At 48.2% G+C, this 19442-nt stretch overlaps 1 protein-coding gene and 1 long non-coding RNA gene across 2 annotated transcripts; one reads left to right on the top strand and one right to left on the bottom strand.

Moving 5' to 3' along the window:
* The first annotated feature begins 735 nt into the window (after positions 1-735).
* Positions 736-5769, top strand: LOC134957914 (serine/arginine repetitive matrix protein 1-like). Its single transcript, XM_063940154.1, has 7 exons — positions 736-920; positions 2366-2544; positions 2714-3233; positions 3310-3816; positions 3905-4030; positions 4106-5187; positions 5700-5769. Exons 2-6 carry the CDS (start codon positions 2368-2370, stop codon positions 4789-4791), a joined length of 2016 nt encoding a protein of 671 aa, XP_063796224.1. The 5' UTR covers positions 736-920; positions 2366-2367; the 3' UTR covers positions 4792-5187; positions 5700-5769.
* A 2-nt stretch (positions 5770-5771) lies between these two features.
* On the bottom strand, positions 5772-8274 carry LOC134957915 (uncharacterized). The gene is made up of 4 exons (XR_010186794.1): positions 8138-8274; positions 6624-6749; positions 6216-6341; positions 5772-5935 (listed from the first exon to the last, which is right to left on the bottom strand). It is a non-coding gene; the product is annotated as an uncharacterized LOC134957915 (long non-coding RNA).
* Positions 8275-19442: the final 11168 nt, after the last annotated feature.

A 19442-nucleotide genomic window follows, 5' to 3' on the forward strand; every position in this document is an offset into this window, starting at 1 on the left:
CAGATAGGTTTGTAGAGGTGAAGAGGATTTTATTAAAACGACAACTGGATTGGGCACTACGGGGAATTGATTCTCTATTTGGTCTACTCCCCTTTAAAGTTTGTGCTTGTTGTATCACTACTGGGACTATACCAGCCTTCAATCCAGCGTCCTGTCCATCCTAAGTTCATAGGGAACCCGGTATTTTGAGAGATCATTTCCTCTACCTGTGATGGACATGAATCTAGAACAGTGGAATGCAACATTAGTCTTTTGTGGGTATCTAACATACTTTGTACTTCCTGAGCGGGAGTGCACTATATGTATTTCATATTTAACAAAGTGTCTGTCGATTAAGTTAGTCAGGGGCCACTGCTGCTAGGAAAAAAAAAGAAAAGGTTTAGCATCATAGAGGCCCCAATCGTAACCCCAGCAGGTCTTGTCAAAGGGTAATGTTGCACTTTTCCCGTTCTTCCCTTTTTCCGAATTAGTGTTTACCAATGATATTTCCTTCTACATGGCTTTAAATTCTTACTATGGGGCATATGCAATAGCGGGCGAATCGCGTCATTAGATCCGCCTCTGTGTGATTCGCCCGCTATCGCCAGCCGCAGCCCTGTCGCCGGGACCCTGGATTCGCAATATGCAATGAAAAAATGATTCGCCCCTCCCGCAGGCGGATTCCGGCCAATCGGCGATCAGTGGGCGTACTGAATTCGCCTTCCCGCCCAAAGCAGCACTATATTAGGGCTTGTTTGTTGCATGTGCTCTGCAGCCATTTTGTGAACCTGCAGAGAGGTGTGAGGAGGTGCAGAGCTAACAATTTGGTTGTTTGCTGTGGATATCTTTGGACACCCCAGCAGGCTTTATTCCAGGACAGTCAGGAGGATTCCTGTTACCCCGGAGCAGAGCCATTTTAGGAGCTTTTACTACATTTGTAGGTAAGTACCACATGTGTGTCTGGTGTTGCATGTATGTGTTTGTGTAGTGGGGGTTGCCATGAGGTGTACATGGGGTGTTTGTGTATGTGTGCATGTGTGCAGGTATGTGTATAGCCCCTTGCTTGTGTTGCTGCATTTTTAGGGGGAGACTTGGGTTTTGGGGTAGTTTTTCACGTTTTTTTTTTTCTTTAATTGACTTTTTTTGGTCTTCTATTAGCATTGGTGTACCTCCTGAGTGTGCAGGGATGCTTTCTGGCCATTTTGGGGTGATTTGGAGCAAGTTTAGTCGACAGCCTGGTCGACATGTGCTGTTGACTGTTTTGCAAACATGTGTTTTCCCGCCTAATTTTGCTGTGGGGTGACTCCTGAGTGTGCAGGGATGCTTTCTGGCCATTTTGGGGTGATTTGGAGCAAGTTTAGTCGACAGCCTGGTCGACATGTGCTGTTGACTGTTTTGCAAACATGTGTTTTCCCGCCTAATTTTGCTGTGGGGTGACTCCTGAGTGTGCAGGGATGCTTTCTGGCCATTTTGGGGTGATTTGGAGCAAGTTTAGTCGACAGCCTGGTCGACATGTGCTGTTGACTGTTTTGCAAACATGTGTTTTCCCGCCTAATTTTGCTGTGGGGTGACTCCTGAGTGTGCAGGGATGCTTTCTGGCCATTTTGGGGTGATTTGGAGCAAGTTTAGTCGACAGCCTGGTCGACATGTGCTGTTGACTGTTTTGCAAACATGTGTTTTCCCGCCTAATTTTGCTGTGGGGTGACTCCTGAGTGTGCAGGGATGCTTTCTGGCCATTTTGGGGTGATTTGGAGCAAGTTTAGTCGACAGCCTGGTCGACATGTGCTGTTGACTGTTTTGCAAACATGTGTTTTCCCGCCTAATTTTGCTGTGGGGTGACTCCTGAGTGTGCAGGGATGCTTTCTGGCCATTTTGGGGTGATTTGGAGCAAGTTTAGTCGACAGCCTGGTCGACATGTGCTGCTGACTGTTTTGCAAACATGTGTTTTCCCGCCAAATTTTGCTGTGGGGTGACTCCTGAGTGTGCAGGGATGCTTTCTGGCCATTTTGGGGTGATTTGGAGCAAGTTTAGTCGACAGCCTGGTCGACATGTGCTGTTGACTGTTTTGCAAACATGTGTTTTCCCGCCTAATTTTGCTGTGGGGTGCCTCCTGAGTGTGCAGGGATGCTTTCTGGCCATTTTGGGGTGATTTGGAGCAAGTTGAGTCGACAGCCAGGTTGACATGTGCGGCTGATTGTTTTTCAAACATGTGTTTTCCCGCCTAATTTTGCTGTGGGGTGCCTCCTGAGTGTGCAGGGATGCTTTCTGGCCATTTTGGGGTGATTTGGAGCAAGTTGAGTCGACAGCCTGGTCGACATTTTGTAAGGGGCAGCCATTTTGTGAGGGTCAGCCATTTATACATGTATGGTTTTTTTTTTTATAACAGAGATGTCAAGGGACAAACAAACCCGATCCGCCCCTTCCCCCACCCCCTCGGATATATCCCTGCAAAGCAATGAGGAGTGGGAGCCAACCCAGGAGGCGGATGCGACCGACCAGGCATCTAGTGACCAGCCGCGGTCGTCAAGGGCCCATGAGAAGTCCAAGAAAAAGCCTAGTAAAAAGGTACTTAACCACACCTGCAGACACAAATAGCATCAAACTTTACCCACTGTAGTTTGTGCAATGCCATGCACACCTACTGTAATAGGTGCGCAATGCCAGGGATACTGACACTCACAGGTACATACCGATCTTAATAAAATTTATTTTTATTTTTTTTTAATCCCTAAAGGCAAGAAGCCAGCCAGAGGAGCAGTCGGAGGAGGAAGCCTCTGGTGAAGAAGCAGGACAGAAAAAGCCGCGTGGACCCAGATACACTGAGGCGGAAAACTGTGTCCTAGTGGATTGCGTCGACAGGTCCTACGACGTTTTGTATGGATCAAGGGCACAGAAAACAGCATTTAAGGTAAAGCGGAACATCTGGGAATCCATCGCCAGTCAAGTAACTGCAATTTCTGGAAACCGTCGGAGCACCCAAAATTGCTTGAAGCGGTACAGTGATTGCCGCAGACAGACCAAGAAGAAGATGGGGATTCAGCGCCGACATGAGACAGCTACGGGAGGTGGCCCGGCTCTCAATTTGAAGTGGCTACCCTGGGAGAACGTTATTAGAAGGCGCTTGAACCCTGTCATGGTCGAAGGAGTTCGCGGAGGTGTGGACTCCAGCCGTCCTGCTGGCTTTCTCGAGGAGGAAGAACCGCCCAGAAGACGGAGGAAGGCGGGAGACCAGCCGTCCAAAAGGAGGTCTGATGGTAAGAATACATTCACATGAGCTGTAGTTCCCTTTAAAATTTTTGTATGTGCTAATGTGTTTTTTTTTTTTTTCAGACAGACCTGCCCAGAGGACATCACCTGCGCACAGGACATCGCCAGCGCACGGACCGTTACCTGTGCAGCAGGCATCGGCAGCAGCGCGCGGACCATCAACTGCGCCGCAAGCATCGCGAGCACACAGATCGTCACCTGTGCGCCACAGTTCGTCATCGCGCAGTTGGTCACCTGTGCACCAGACGACATCAGTGCACAGACTATCACCTGTGCACCAGACACCGTCGGCGACCACACCACAAGATGGGCGCCAAACTACAGCTCCTGCGCGCAGGCCATCACCAGATCGTCGTCTCTCCAGGAGCTCTGGGACTGTGACTGAAGAGCCTCAAGACACAACCCTTGTGGACCCATCACTCGATCTGTTTGAGTCTACAGGGTTAACTGACGAAACTTTTCTTGGGTTTGAGGACAGCCGTGCAGATGTATCCAGCCAGACCCTTGAAAAGTCTTCCGAAACGAGGACAAGTGGAGCTCCTGGAGCAGCGGCATCACAGGATGGAGAAGGTTTGTTTGTTTTTTTGTGGGGGGGGGGGGGGGGGGGCAGTAGTTGTGTAAAGTTTATCAACTTTTCCAAAATTTATTTTGCAAACAGTGGTGCCACGAACCAGCAGCGGACTAGCTTCGGGGGTTGGTTCGTACTTCAGGCCGGATCTCCTACAGGAGTCGTCAGAGGATGACGAGGTGGAAGTGCAGGATGCTCCAGTTGCTACATCCCTGCGTGAGTAAATTGAATTGTGAACCTTCCAAAAAATGTTTGTTGAATTTGGATAATATTGTCTAATTTTCTTTTCAGCTGCCCAAATGAATGTGGTGGCAGACATCCAGGAAGGGCAGAATCCCTCAACTGTTCAGAGGGTTCACACCCTGGCATCAGAGATTGGGACACGCCAGGATACATACACAAATGTTGTGGGAAGCAGACTGGACAACATTGAGAGGACAATGGAGAAAATGTCCAACAATCTGCATGAACTGCAGAAGACTATTTCCGACAGCACGGCCACAATACTACAGATCATAATTGAAGATCGTAGGGAGAATAGGAACATACTTAACATCATGTCCGATTCCTTGGTCAAGCTTGTGGAAAAAACCACATGTTTGGCAGAAAGCAATAAGAACATGTCGGATAGTCATCGACACTCCGCTTCCAGCCAACAGCTCATCGCAACCACACTGCAGATGATCTATGATAAGCTCCCAGAACCAGCTCATCAACACGCTGGTGATCCACCATATCCGCCGTCTCAAGCCACAAGGACGCATCGTACCCTTCCTCAAGTCCCATCCCAGTACAGTCAGTCACAGATGTACCAGGGATATACAGGGATGTACCCCACCCCCCAGATGCCTCCACCACCAGCCGCACATTCTTCAGCAGCATGGGCACCAAGGGCCAGTCGACATACTCCCCAGCCTCCCAGGACATCCACGCCCTATCAGGGGGAAGAAGAGGATCCGGACAGACTTCCACCATAAACCCGGTCGTATTATTTTATTTTATTTTAAATGTTTTTCATGTATCCCTGTCTTCCCCTCCCATTAGTTTGTTGTTTTTCTTACTATTGTTTTTTCTTTGTTGGGCTTCCCCACCCGTGACCGGGTACTACCAAGGAGCTTTGTGTAGGCATACATGCGCGGGCATGTATGCGGGCGCGTGTGGTAACGGATGAAAGCTCCTTGCGGCTACATGTATGATGGGCCAAAGAGCTATTCTGATACCCCCTTTTTCTTCAAAAAATCCTTTTTGTAATGATGTACTGTAGACTTTCATTGTGTGAATTTACTATTCACTAGTCTGTGTTTTTGACTTATTCATAGGATTTGTGAGGAAAAATGAAGTGGACGGAATAAGATTGTGTTGAGCGTACCAAGGTGAGTAGAACCAAATTTAATTCAAGAAACTTTGAACCGCATGCCTTTGTAGAACAACACCGCCCAGCAATGGCTCATGCTGGGCTGTGTTGTTCCACAAATGTTAGCATGTCAAAGTGCTGACCACTGACGACACTCTTTCACTTTGAACCGCATGCCTTTGTAGAACAACACCGCCCAGCAATGGCTCATGCTGGGCTGTGTTGTTCCACAAATGTTAGCATGTCAAAGTGCTGACCACTGACGACACTCTTTCATTTTGAACCGCATGCCTTTGTAGAACAACACCGCCCAGCAATGTCTCATGCTGGGCTGTGTTGTTCCACAAATGTTAGCATGTCAAAGTGCTGACCACTGACGACACTCTTTCACTTTGAACCGCATGCCTTTGTAGAACAACACCGCCCAGCAATGGCTCATGCTGGGCTGTGTTGTTCCACAAATTTTCATTGGAAAAAAATGAACAAGTGTGTTTTTACTTTAATATACTTTTTTTTTTCTTTTCCCCACAGATATCTATATACACAAGAAAAGAATGTAAAGAAGAACAAACTACTTTTTTTTTTTAATTAACTTTCAAACTTTATTAAAAAATTTTTTATCTTCAATAAACTTTTAAAAATAGAAGTTTCCTGTGGTTTTTATTAAAATTTGTAATGCAGTTGAATTGTATGTAAGATTGCCCAGGGAACATCAGGGGATCTGTCTCTTCACGTCCACACCACTTAGGAAGGATACACCGGAAGATCTGTGGAAGAGAACAGTATGAGCTACCAGATGTGGGTAATAGTGTCACCCTGGGACAGGAAAGAAGAGGTAAATACAGACCACACAACACAAGCGGGTTGCAGCGGCCCAAATGCAACCCTCCTGCACTTGCATCACTACACATCCAAACATTCCCTGATCCAGCATTGCTGTTTCAGGGAATGTTTGGATATGTAGTGACGCAAGTGACGTAGGGCTGCACTTTGGACATGCCAGGGTGATTTAGGACAAGTGAGTTTTGTTGGTCAATTGCATCTCACCTGAGGTGGTTGTCTGCTACATGGCGGAGGGTCAGGTCCACATCACCAGTAGGTCGCCCATGGAACATCGGGTGAAATGTCGTGTCTCCTCACATCCACGCCACTTGGGAAGATACAACGCAGGACCTGTGGAAGAGAACCGTTTAAGCTTTCAGGTATGGGTGATAGTGTCACTCTGGGGCTGAAAAAGGAGGTACATACAACAGTCCACACAACACAAGCGGGTTGCAGCAGCCCAAATGCAAACCTCCTGCACTTGCATAACTACACATCCAAACATTCCCTGATCCAGCATTGCTGTTTCAGGGAATGTTTGGATGTGTAGTGACGCAAGTGCCGTAGGGCTGCACTTTGGACATGCCAGGGTGATTTAGGACAAGTGAGTTTTGTTGGTCAATTGCATCTCACCTGAGGTGGTTGTCTGCTACATGGCGGAGGGTCAGGTCCACATCACCAGTAGGTCGCCCATGGAACATCGGGTGAAATGTCGTGTCTCCTCACATCCACGCCACTTGGGAAGATACAACGCAGGACCTGTGGAAGAGAACAGTATGAGCTACCAGATGTGGGTAATAGTGTCACCCTGGGAATGGAAAGAAGAGGTACATACAGTCCACACAACACAAGCGGGTTGCAGCGGCCCAAATGCAACCCTCCTGCACTTGCATCACTACACATCCAAACATTCCCTGACCAGCATTGCTGTTTCATGGAATGTTTGGATGTGTAGTGACGCAAGTGCCGGAGGGATGCATTTTGGACATGCCAGGGTGATTTTGGACAAAGGGAGTTCTGGGCAATCCATCTCACCTGTGTTGACACGCCGACTGCAACGATCTCCGACGAACCGAAGGTACCTGTCAAAAAATCATACTCACCTTCCAGCGTCCAGAGGTACATCCAGGTCCAGAGAGATAATCCACGTACTTGGCAAAACAAAAAAACGCACACCGATCCAGCGGACTAATGAAAGGGGTCCAATGTTTTCACATCATACCCCTTTCTCCCAAAGGCCGGGACAAATTTTAAACATGTTTTTATTGGTGTTTTTTTTTTTGGGAATAGCAGATCTATTTATAATAGAAGGGATTAGGTACTTTTTTTTTGGGGGGGGGGAGGCACAAATATAATTTATATATTTTTTAAAATAATTTTTTTATTGCTGGAACGGTAAAATCAGGGAAAAAAATGGCGTGGGGTCCCCCCTCCAAAGCATAACCAGCCTCGGGCTCATTGAGCTGGTCCTGGTTCTAAAAATGCGGGGAAAAAATTGACAGGGGATCCCCCGTATTTTTAAAACCAGCACCGGGCTCTGCGCCTGATGCTGGTGCCAAAAATACGGGGGACAAAACGAGTAGGGGTCCCCCGTATTTTTAACACCAGCATCGGGCTCCACTAGCTGGACAGATAATGCCACAGCCGGGGGTCACTTTTATGCCGTGCCCTGCGGCCGTGGCATCAAATATCCAACTAGTCACCCCTGGCCGGGGTACCCTGGGGGAGTGGGGACCCCTTCAATCAAGGGGTCCCCCCCCCAGCCACCCAAGGGCCAGGGGTGAAGCCCGAGGCTGTCCCCCCCCCATCCAATGGGCTGCGGATGGGGGGGCTGATAGCCTTTGTGTTCAAAAAAAAAGATATTGTTTTTTCCATTAGTACTACAAGTCCCAGCAAGCCTCTCCCGCAAGCTGGTACTTGGAGAACCACAAGTACCAGCATGCGGGAGAAAAACGGGCCCGCTGGTACCTGTAGTACTACTGGAAAAAAAATACCCAAATAAAAACAGGACACAGACACCGTCGACAGTAAAACTTTATTTCACACTACCGACACACACATACTTACCTATGTTCACACGCCGACATCGGTCCTCTTCTCCATGTAGAATCCACGGATACCTGAAAAGCAAAGTTCAATATACTCACCTCAGGGTCCAGAGATAAATCCACGTACTTGGCAAAAAAAGAAAGCGCATTTACCCGCACCAAAAACGGACTGAAAGGGGTCCCATGCTGACACATGGGACACCTTTCCACGATTAAGATCTGTCAGTGACAGCTGTCACTGACAGGTCTCTAAGCCAATCAGGAAGCGCAACTTCGTTGCGCTCACCTGATTGGCTGATCGCTGTGACAGCGCATCGCACAGCTCCCTCCATTATATTCAATGGTGGGAACTTAGCGGCTAGCGGTGAGGTCACCCGCCGGTCAGCGGTGACCGGCGGGTGACCCCACCGCTAGCCGCTAAGTTCCCACCATTGAAAGTAATGGAGCGGCTTTGCGAGGCGCTGTCAGAGTACAGACGGCGTCCAGCCAATCAGGTGAGCGCCACGGCAGTAGCGCTTCCTGATTGGCTGAAGGGACATCAGTGACAGGAGTCACGTGATGTCCCGGCATTCGGGGAGAGGGGTCCCATGTGTCAGCATGGGACCCCTTTCGGTCCGCAGGTCCGGTTGTTCGTTTTCTTTTTTTGCCAAGTCCGTGGATTTATCTCTGGAGCCTGTTGAGGTGAGTATATTGATCTTTTATTTTCAGGTACCCCGGGATTCTACATGGAGAAGAGGACCGATGTCGGCGTGTGAACATAGGTAAGTATGTGTGTGTCGGCAGTGTGTAATAAAGTTTTACTGTCGACGGTGTCTGTGTCCTGTTTTTATTTGGGTATTTTTTTTCCATTAGAACTACAGGTACCAGCGGGCCCGTTTTTCTCCCGCATGCTGGTACTTGTGGTTCTCCAAGTACCAGCTTGCAGGGGAGGCTTGCTGGGACTTGTAGTACTAATGGAAAAAACAATATCTTTTTTTTTGAACACAAAGGCTATCAGCCCCCCCATCCGCAGCCCATTGGATGGGGGGGGACAGCCTCGGGCTTCACCCCTGGCCCTTGGGTGGCTGGGGGGGGGACCCCTTGATTGAAGGGGTCCCCACTCCCCCAGGGTACCCCGGCCAGGGGTGACTAGTTGGATATTTGATGCCACGGCCACAGGGCACGGCATAAAAGTGACCCCCGGCTGTGGCATTATCTGTCCAGCTAGTGGAGCCCGATGCTGGTGTTAAAAATACGGGGGACCCCTACTCGTTTTGTCCCCCGTATTTTTGGCACCAGCATCAGGCGCAGAGCCCGGTGCTGGTTTTAAAAATACGGGGGATCCCCTGTCAATTTTTTCCCCGCATTTTTAGAACCAGGACCAGCTCAATGAGCCCGAGGCTGGTTATGCTTTGGAGGGGGGACCCCACGCCATTTTTTTTTCTGATTTTACGTTCCAGCAATAAAAAAAATAAATAAATAAATAAATATTATTTTAAAAAATATATAAATAATATTTGTGCCTCCCCCCCCCAAAAAAAAAGTACCTAATCCCTTCTAATATAAATAGATCTGCTATTCCTAAAAAAAAAAACACCAAAAAAAACATGTTTAAAATTTTTTTATTTGTTTTCACCCTCCAAAGTGTGGCGGAGTGAAAATCGCGAATTTGCTGTCTAAAAGCACTGCAGGCGAATTTCCAAACTTGAATTGAATATGCTGGAGGCGAATTGCAGCATCTGTACCATTGCAGAAAAGGCGAATTCGGAAAAAGGCGAATTGAGAAAAGGCGAATTTTGACGGGCCGTTTTTTTGCGAAAAATGACTGCACTGCATAGGCGAATTGATTTTTGGAGGCGAAAACGGCCCGGAATTCGCCTTTTTTGCCAATTCGCCCGCTATTGCATATACCCCTATATGTCCCTTGGTCCCGTCTACATGTTTGCTAACGTGGCTCGTCTTCTTTGTCTAGGAGGTCTATGTTTAGTATGTGTCACGTTATTCCTACAATCCCTGGCAAAGTGTTCTTCTTTCCTGCAATTAAAACATGTTATTGACCTTTTCGAATCTTTAGGGGCCTGGGGTCTTGGTTGATCGGGCATCCCTTCAAGTGCCTGTATACTCACCGTCATCAACCTCTTCTGCTGTTCTTTATGTTTGGAGATATTCCTGTCATGCTCAATAGCAGACTCACTGAGAGTATCTACAGTGACCCCTCTCTACCTCTCTACTTGGGCAAAGAAGTCTGTACCCTGACTTTCAATGCCTTATTGAGCACGTCCATTAGCACAGAGACAGCCACCTCCCTGTGGTTCGCGTCGTTCCTTATATCCGATACCCCAGTGTACTTAGCCATAGTTTGTAAAGCTCTATGGAAATACTCAGATGTCGTTTCATTTTCTCTCTGTTTGATTGAAAAAAAAATTCTCCATTTTACAATTGTGGGGAAATACAATCCTAGTTGTTCATCAATTTGTTTCACGTTCTCCTGATTGTATTAGTCAGTCAGAGGACCGTCTGCCTCTATCTTACAATCTGTGATACATTTTTGGGTGTCAATATTAGGGGGTAGGCACGCTTTTAAAACTGTCCGCCAATTTGTTTGTAGGTTCATGGGCATTAGCCAGATCCTTAATAAACTTCTTACATCTGGCTAAATGTCTCCGGGGATCGGGGAATTCTGAAATGATTGACCGTAGTTCCGATCTGGTCCACGGGCAATTCATTGCAGTATTTCTGATGAGGGTTACTCCCTGGCTATCGGTTCTCCCATTGGGAGTTGCTATTACCCAGACAGGTTGTAACACTACCATTCCATTCCTAATCGGCTCACTGTGAGGCGTTACTGTCTCTGCCTAATGAACAGTCTCACACTTACCGGTGGCTATGATCTCACCCGTCCCTTCAGTGGAAGACACCGTCACTGCTCTTACTGGTTGGGCCGTGCCCACCTGAGTTTCCTGCAAGGTGGCTGCCTGGTAGAGGGCTGAGATTAGGCTGGATCCATCGTCTTCCTCTGACCTATGATCTTTGATAGAACTTATAACAAAGTACAATATGCATGGGTTTGGGTTAATACAATTGTTATGCATGTTCCTATTATTTACCGATGTACCATTGGTTGTAGCTGTTTTCTCTCCATCGACGTGTCAGTGATGGTGTATTTGCATTCACATTCCTATCAGGTTTGGAACTCGCTGTGCGAGCCAGCTCCCTTTGCATGTCTCCCTCTTGTTGCCATATATTTAAACAGTCGTTATGTCTGATCCTTTGTTTCTTAGATTTGATCAGACATATTCTATTCCTTACATTCTGCAGCACCTCATGTTCAAAACTACCAACCCTAGGAAATGATGCCTTATCATCAGCAGTCATACATACCCATTCGTCACAAAAAGCCTATGCGTGTGGACCATACTTCCCACACATTATCAACCTTGCAAACCCTACCTCTCCAGCCTGAACCCTGGTTGCCGAACGTCTCTCGCTTGTGCACTTGGCTCCCATTGTGGGCCTTATATACACAATCCCCAAATGCACAAAGAAAAACGGTGAAAGTCCTTACCGAGCGCTTTCACTCGCTCCTGCCTCCTCTGGCCTGTACTACGACCCACTCCAACAGAGGAAAACCCGATGTATCCAACCTTAGGCTCCTACCAGATCCTTCAGCACCGTCATTTCTTTCAGTGGAGGTTCTGTTGGAATATTTTCCTGAGAGAGCCAGCGAAAAATACCTTTTCAGTATCTATCCACTGGAATTTTTGTAGGATGAGAAACAACTTATCGATCACCCTTTCCAGTGAATGCCCACCAGGGAGATTTCCTGAGGAACTCAGCGAAAAACCCCTTTGTTTACACAAATCACGTCTGCGTATGCTCTACAAAGCGCATATGACACAACTGCGCAAAATAACGCAAATGGCCTACGCATGCGCGTGTGTGTGGACTGTGGAGCGTCAGCAATGCAAATGCAATACAGGCAAACTTTTACAGTGAGAACAACAATCAAAGTTCAGAGAGCAGTCAGCAGCAGTACAGTAGTGAAAAGAGACCCTGGGGAGAAGGAGTACTCTTGAGAATACGGATGAACCTAGTTTATATGCTGAAGACACAAGTGGTATTCAGGGATGTATACTGCTGAAACTATTTCTGTCATTATATGAAAAGTCACTATAGCCATTTCCATTCGCATATAGTTTGAAAGGAGCGCCACATTTCGATTTCACTCATTTTTTGTTCCATATTGTATTGTTTTGTGGGAGTGAGGGAGACGCCCCCATTGTGTGATTTTGATTGAGGCTGCACCTCCTATTGCCCACCATTTAGAAACCAGTTCCTTTTTATACTTAGCAAATGGTATCACGTTGCGCTGCGTATAACGCACGGACGCGCGGTCCAATCGCACGGCCTTCCACGCCGTTGAGCCTCTACTAACTCAGCGTCTCCACGGGGGTTCCTGATTTCCGGGGTTCAACACGTCCACTCCTACCTTCCACTCACACAAATACACAGTGTACACAGCGCTGGGAGCCCGACCGCCGGCATACCGACAGTGTGGCGATCGCAAATGAGCCCCTTGCGGGCTCGCTGCGCTCGCCACGCTGCGGGCACGGTGGTGCGCTACGTGCGCCACGCTATTTTATTCTCCCTCCAGGGGGGGCGTGGACCCCCACGAGGGAGAATAAGTGTCGCTATGCCGTGTCGGTATACTGTGCGCCGGGATCCCAAGAGCCGGCATACTGAAGACCACCCGCTGTGCCCCAGTAGTTGTCCCTCCTGTTGCTATGCCCCCTGCTATGCATGGCAACCCTCCCCCCAGTCAAACATACTGTATTTCTAAACAATAGATGATGTCTCCTTTCACTCCAAAAGAGTTAATCCAATTTGCCCAGAATACACATCCATATGCAGATACTGAATTTCTAAACAATAGATGACTTCTCCTTTCACTTTGTATTTTTCCTCTGAAAACGGCCAGTTACTACCCACAAATGTCCCCTTCTTTAAATACTGTATTTTGTTTGAATTCATATCATTGTTTGGATGTCATTAGTCCTAGAACACAATGAAATGCATTGGTGTATTACATATTGTATTATCACCCAAGATTGCATGGCAGAATGCAGTCACATTGGGTGAATGTGTCACCTGGAACAGGCAGGATCATACTACTGTACTAACGATATTTCTATTATCTTCTTCCCACCATGCACTGAACTACTGAGAAAAAGGAGGAAGAACTGCGTCGAAGAAGGTAAGCTTGTGATACTTACTGTGTACAGGTTAACAGTCTTTGGAAACTCTGTCCCTGATATTGGTCCTCATTCCGAGTTGCTCGCTAGCTGATTTTAGCAGCATTGCACTCGCTAGGCCGCCGCCCTCTGGGAGTGAATCTTAACATAGCAGAATTGCGAACGAAAGATTAGCAGAATTGCGAATAGAAAATTCTTAGCAGTTTCTGAGTAGCTCGAGACTTACTCCTACACTGCGATCAGCTCAGTCCGTTTCGTTCCTGGTTTGACGTCACATACACGCCCTGCGTTCGGCCAGCCACTCCCCCGTTTCTCCAGACATTCCCGCGTTTTTCCCTGACACGCCTGCGTTTTTTAGCCAACGCCGGGAAAAACGAGTTGCCGCCCAGAAACTCCCCTTTCCAGTCAATCATTTAACGAACACCAGTGCGACTGAAAAGCGCCGCAGATGCTACAGCAAAACAGCTAAGTTTTTAGTAAAATAACTAAGCACATGTGCTCTGCGTACCTTGCGCATGCGCAGTAAGTGACTAATCGCAGTATAGCGAAAATGGGCAACGAGCGAACTTCGAATGACCCCCATTGTCTCTCCCCCTGAAACTGTAGTTTCTCCCCCTTAGTACCATACCCCCTACCTTTAACCCACCTTTTCTGCAGCCTAACCCCAAAAACTCCTCCACAGCTTAGCCCTAACCCTTCTTGCCATAGATTATCCTTAACCTCCACCAGCGATGCCTAAACATTATCATCCCTGGAGGTGACTTAGCCAAAGCCCTCTTCCCTGCAGCCTATTGACTTAGCTTACTCATTGAGGGTCCAGCGATGTACGCTGGTCTGGTGGTGGTGGTGAAAGTCGGAGCCGGAAGGCGCGGTTGGCCCTGGTCCGCCTGGAGTCCTGTCAATGTGGAAAAATAATTAAACATATTGGCCCCTGTACAGTAGTTACTGTATCAAACACATTGGTGGTCATTCTGAGTTGTTTGCTCGCTAGCAGTTTTTATCAGCCATGCAAACGTTAAGCCGCCGCCCATTGGGAGTGTATCTTAGCTTAGCAGAAGTACGAACGAATGCATCGCACTGCGGCAGCAAAAAAAAATTGTGCAGTTTTAGAGTACAGTAGCTCCAGACCTACTCAGCGCTTGCGATCACTTCAGACCATTCAGTTCCGGATTTTACGTCACAAACACGCCCTGCGTTCTCCCAGCCACGCCTGCATTTTTCCGAACACTACCTGAAAACGGTGATTTGACACCCAGAAACGCCCCTTTCCTGTCAATCACTCTGCAGCCGCCATTGCGACTGAAAAGCTTCGCTAGAACCTGTGTGAAACGACATCGCCCGTTGTGAAAGTACTTCGCGTGCGCATTGCGCCACATACGCATGCCCAGAAGTGCCATTTTTTCACTTAATCGCTGCACAGCGAACATTTTTAGCTATCGATCAACTCGGAATGACCCCCATTGCCCACAGCATTAACACTGTCCCCAGCAGTGATCAAACAGAAACATTCACCACCACAGGAATAAAGCACATTGGCCCCCCCACAGTAATCAAACACATTGTTCCCTTTACTTAGCAAAAACAGCAGGCCCGGCAGTAACTTTTGGGGTAGTAAAGCATAACACAGTATACAGTACTTACCATACCCCCTACCTTTAACCCATCTTTTCTGCAGCCTAACCCCAAAAAACTCCACATCTTAGCCCTAACCCTCCCTGCCATAGATTATTCTTAACCTCCACCAGCGATGCCTAAACTTAATCATCCCTGGAGGTGACTTACCCAAAGCCCTCTTCCCTGCTGCCTTTTGACTTAGCTTACTTATTGAGGGTCCAGGAATGCTGGAATGTGGAGTGGTGGTGGTGGTGGAGGCAGCCAGAGGGCGCAGTCGGCCCAGGTGCGACTGGAGTCCTGTCAATGTGGAAAAATAATTAAACATATTGGCCCCTGTACAGTAGTTACTGTATCAAACACATTGGTGGTCATTCTGAGTTGTTTGCTCGCTAGCAGTTTTTATCAGCCATGCAAACGTTAAGCCGCCGCCCATTGGGAGTGTATCTTAGCTTAGCAGAAGTATGAACGAATGCATCGCAGTGCGGCAGCAAAAAAAAAATTGTGCAGTTTCAGAGTACAGTAGCTCCAGACCTACTCAGCGCTTGCGATCACTTCAGACCATTCAGTTCCGGATTTGACGTCACAAACACGCCCTGCGTTCTCCCAGCCATGCCTGCATTTTTCCGAACACTCCCTGAAAATGGTGATTTGACACCCAGAAACGCCCCTTTCCTGTCAATCACTCTGCAGCATTGCAGGCGGCCGCTGTTCTCGTTAGGCCACAGCCGACCATGGTACAGGTGGGCCCTCCGGGTTTATGTCATGTGTTGTATCTTGGTGCTTTAAAAAAAAAAAAAGGTAGCTGCTTACGCTAATGTCATCCTGCTAATTGTACACACAGTAACGACAATATCTATAGCTAGCGTGATCGGGCGGCAGTGTGCCTGTAGACCATCTGGTAGTCATACTGTGCATTCATGAGATACTGTAGGTACCCAGTTGCACTTTGCATTCAATATTTCTGCCCATTTGAAACAACAGAGACACAAAGCTACTCCGAAATAGGATTGCTGCTTATGCTAATATTATCCATCAGTTTGTACAGAACGTAACGACTAGATGAATAGCGTGAACAGGGCTGCAGCGTGGCCTTGTATTTAGTAGAAGCAGACTTTTTTTATATAACGAGAAGTAGAAACTTAAAACACAAATATCTTTATTGTATTAAAAAAGAATAAAAAAATAAAAATAAAATAATAAACGGGTGCCGAACTCTGTATCGAACCCGGGTCTTCAACCATGGCAGAGGAGGGCCCTCCGGGTTTATATGTCATGTGTTATACCTGAGTGCTTAAAAAAAAAAAAAAAGTCAGAAATAAGCTACCCGGCAAATGTACACACTGTAACGACAATATCCATAGCTAGCGTGATCGAGCGGCAGTGTGGCTGGAGACCATCTGGTAGTGACTGAAACACAAAGCTAGTCCGAAATAATTCCCATATAAAGGGAAGTGATTAATGGTTCGTCATTGTCACAATAAATGTCAGCCAATCAGCAGGCGGCGCTATGAAGGGTCCGTTGGCTATTTGAGGCATGCGCTGTAGAGTTTAGGAAAAGCGACATCTGGTGGACAGAAAGTAGAATGAACGTTACAATTATAACGTGACGTCACATTTACAACGCAACTTATAACGGGAGTTATAGCGCAAGGAGCTGGCGCGAGTTGCATGGCGCCCGCTATGCGGTACGCAGCAACGATATATCAGGACACATCTGTAGTGCTGCTAACAATTGGACTGTGTTACCTCATACTGCAAGTTATATCATGTCTGCTTCTGAGGGTAACGGTTCTGGGGCTGAGCACACTGCAGTCACAGACCCATATGAGGAGAATATAGCAGCTGTGGGCTCTGATTCTGGGGGCTCTTTGCACCCCAGTGGGACTGTGGCAACGGAGGCACATACTGACCCTCCGTGGGCCGCTTTTTCCACGCTTCTACATATGCTAGTTCACAAACTAACACCCCCTGTGGGACCCCCAATGCCGGTACAACCGTATGTGGTCCCTGCAGCTAACCCGCGTGGGCGGATGATTTATCTGCTCAATTAAAGAAGTTGAACCAGTCCCTGACTATTAAAAAGTCTGACCAACGCTCGCCTAAGTCCAAGAGGTCCTCTAAGCGAGCGCTCGTCTCCTCACAATCCACTGCTGTCACTGACACCTCGTCTGATGAAGACAGCACATACACTGACCCCAAAGGTTCTGACTCAGATACGGCTGATGGGGAGGGTAGTTCACATGTGGATGTTCCTGATCTTTTGGAGGCTATTAAGTTAATTCTGCAGATTACGGATGATCCCGAGCCATCCATACCTCCTAAGAAACCAGATAGGTTCAAGCGTCAGAAGGTGGTTAAGCAGGTTTTACCTCACTCTGACCACCTAGTGGCTATACGTCAGGAACCCTGGGAAAGCCCGGGTTCGAAGTTTGTGCCTCAAAAGAAGATGCTGGCTCGCTATCCCCTCGCGCCATAGCTGTCTAAGAATTGGGAAACGCCTCCTCCAGTAGACTCACATGTGGCTAGGATGGTGGTTTCCTCAGCTCTACCTGTCACTACCGTCACGTCTCTAAAAGAGCCTACGGATAAACGTGTCGAGGGTTGTCTGAAAGCGATTTACACCCTCACGGGTGCTGCACAAAGGCCCACCATTGCAGCTACATGGACTGCAGAGGCTATTGAAGCATGGGCCTTGGAGTTAGAAGCTGAAATCTCCTCTAACCATGCTAGACAATGCTTGTCATATATTGTCACAGTTTCCCGCTATATTAAAGAGGCGGCTTCTGATGCCGGTATCCTAGCAGCCAAGGCCTCTACTACGCCAGTCCTGGCTCGCCGGATATTGTGGCTGAGATCCTGGTCTGTGGATCTGGACTCTAGAAAAACCCTGGAGGTACTTCCTTTCAAGGGAGATATTCTGTTTGGGGAGGACTTAAATAAGATAGTGGCTGACTTGGCTACTGCCAAAACTGCCTGTCTGCCTAATACAGCTCCTTCTGTGTCGAAGGCCAAAGGCACGTCCTTTCGCCCCTTTCGTCCTTCAGGTAAAGCAAAAGGTCAGGCGTACCATAAGCAGACCCGCCCTTCCAAACCTGGTAAGCCGAAGCCCAAAAGAGCCTGGGCTTGCCCGTCAGCCAGCTGCCAAGACTGATAAGCCTGCCGCATGGCGGGGCGGGCCTCCCCCTGGGGGATCCCAGGGTGGGGGGCCGGCTTCTAGGGTATACCCAGGAATGGTTGAAGACCACTTCAGATGCCTGGGTACAGGAAGTCGTCACTCGAGGTTACGCTATAGCCTTCAAAAACCAACCCCCTCATCGATTTTGCCAAACAGACGTCCCATCGGACCAGACAAAGGGAAACACTCTACATTCGGTGGTACAGACCCTCCTGGATACAGGAGTCGTAGTACAGGTGCCTCTTGCTCAGAAAGGCCGGGGGTACTATTCTCCGCTGTTTCTAGTCCCGAACCGAATGGGTGCTCCTGGCCCATTCTCAACCTGAAGGCGCTGAACAGGTTTGTGAAGGTATCCAAGTTCCGTATGGAAACCCTTCGCTCTATAGTTCTGGCCTTGGAACCTGGGGACTACATGGTCTCCCTGGACATACAGGATGCTTACCTGCATATTCCTATAGCAGTGTCACATCAACAATACCTAAGGTTCGCTATTGGCAACCTACATTACCAGTTTTGGGCGTTACCTTTTGGTTTAACAACAGCTCCGCGAGTCTTCACCAAAGTTATGGAGGTGATGACGGTGGTACTCCGCCAGCAAGGGGTCAGGATACTGCCGTATCTGGACGACTTGTTAATCCTGGCAAATTCCCCAGATCTTCTCCTGCGTCATCTGGACATGACGGTCCAGTTTCTACAAGCCCACGGGTGGCTCATCAACTGGAAGAAATCCTCCCTGGTCCCTGCTCAGAGCATGGTGCACCTGGGAGCGCTGTTGGACACTCACAACCAGAGGTTGTTTTTGTCTCAGGAGAAAGTTCTGAAGCTTCAGGACAGGATTCATTGCTTCCTTTCTCGTCCGCAAGTGTCGATACATTCGGCAATGCAGGTGCTGGGCCTCATGGTCTCGGCATTCGACATGGTGGAGTATGCTCAATTCCATTCTTGCCCCCTCGAGAGGCTGATCTTAGCCAAGTGGGACGGCCTGCCTCACCGGATCAGGTCTCATATGATCTCTTTGACTCCGGAGGTCCGTCTGTCGCTGCTCTGGTGGCTCCAGGACCAACAATTGTGCAGGGGCCGACCCTTCTGGATATCCAACTGGGTCCTGTTGACGACAGATGCCAGTCTAAGAGGTTGGGGCGCGATGCTGGAGCAGCACTCCTTGCAAGGTCGGTGGACCAAGGAGGAATCTCTCCTCTCGATCAACATTCTGGAATTGCGGGCGGTCTTCAATGCGTTGAACCTAGCCCAGCATTTGATTCAGAACCATCCTGTTCAAGTACAGTCGGACAACGCCACCACAGTGGCTTACATAAATCATCAAGCCGGCACTCGAAGCCGTCTGGCAATGAAGGAAGTCTCACGGATTCTACGTTGGGCAGAA

This window comes from Pseudophryne corroboree, chromosome 9, assembly GCF_028390025.1.
Source record: "Pseudophryne corroboree isolate aPseCor3 chromosome 9, aPseCor3.hap2, whole genome shotgun sequence".
NCBI lineage: Eukaryota > Metazoa > Chordata > Amphibia > Anura > Myobatrachidae > Pseudophryne > Pseudophryne corroboree.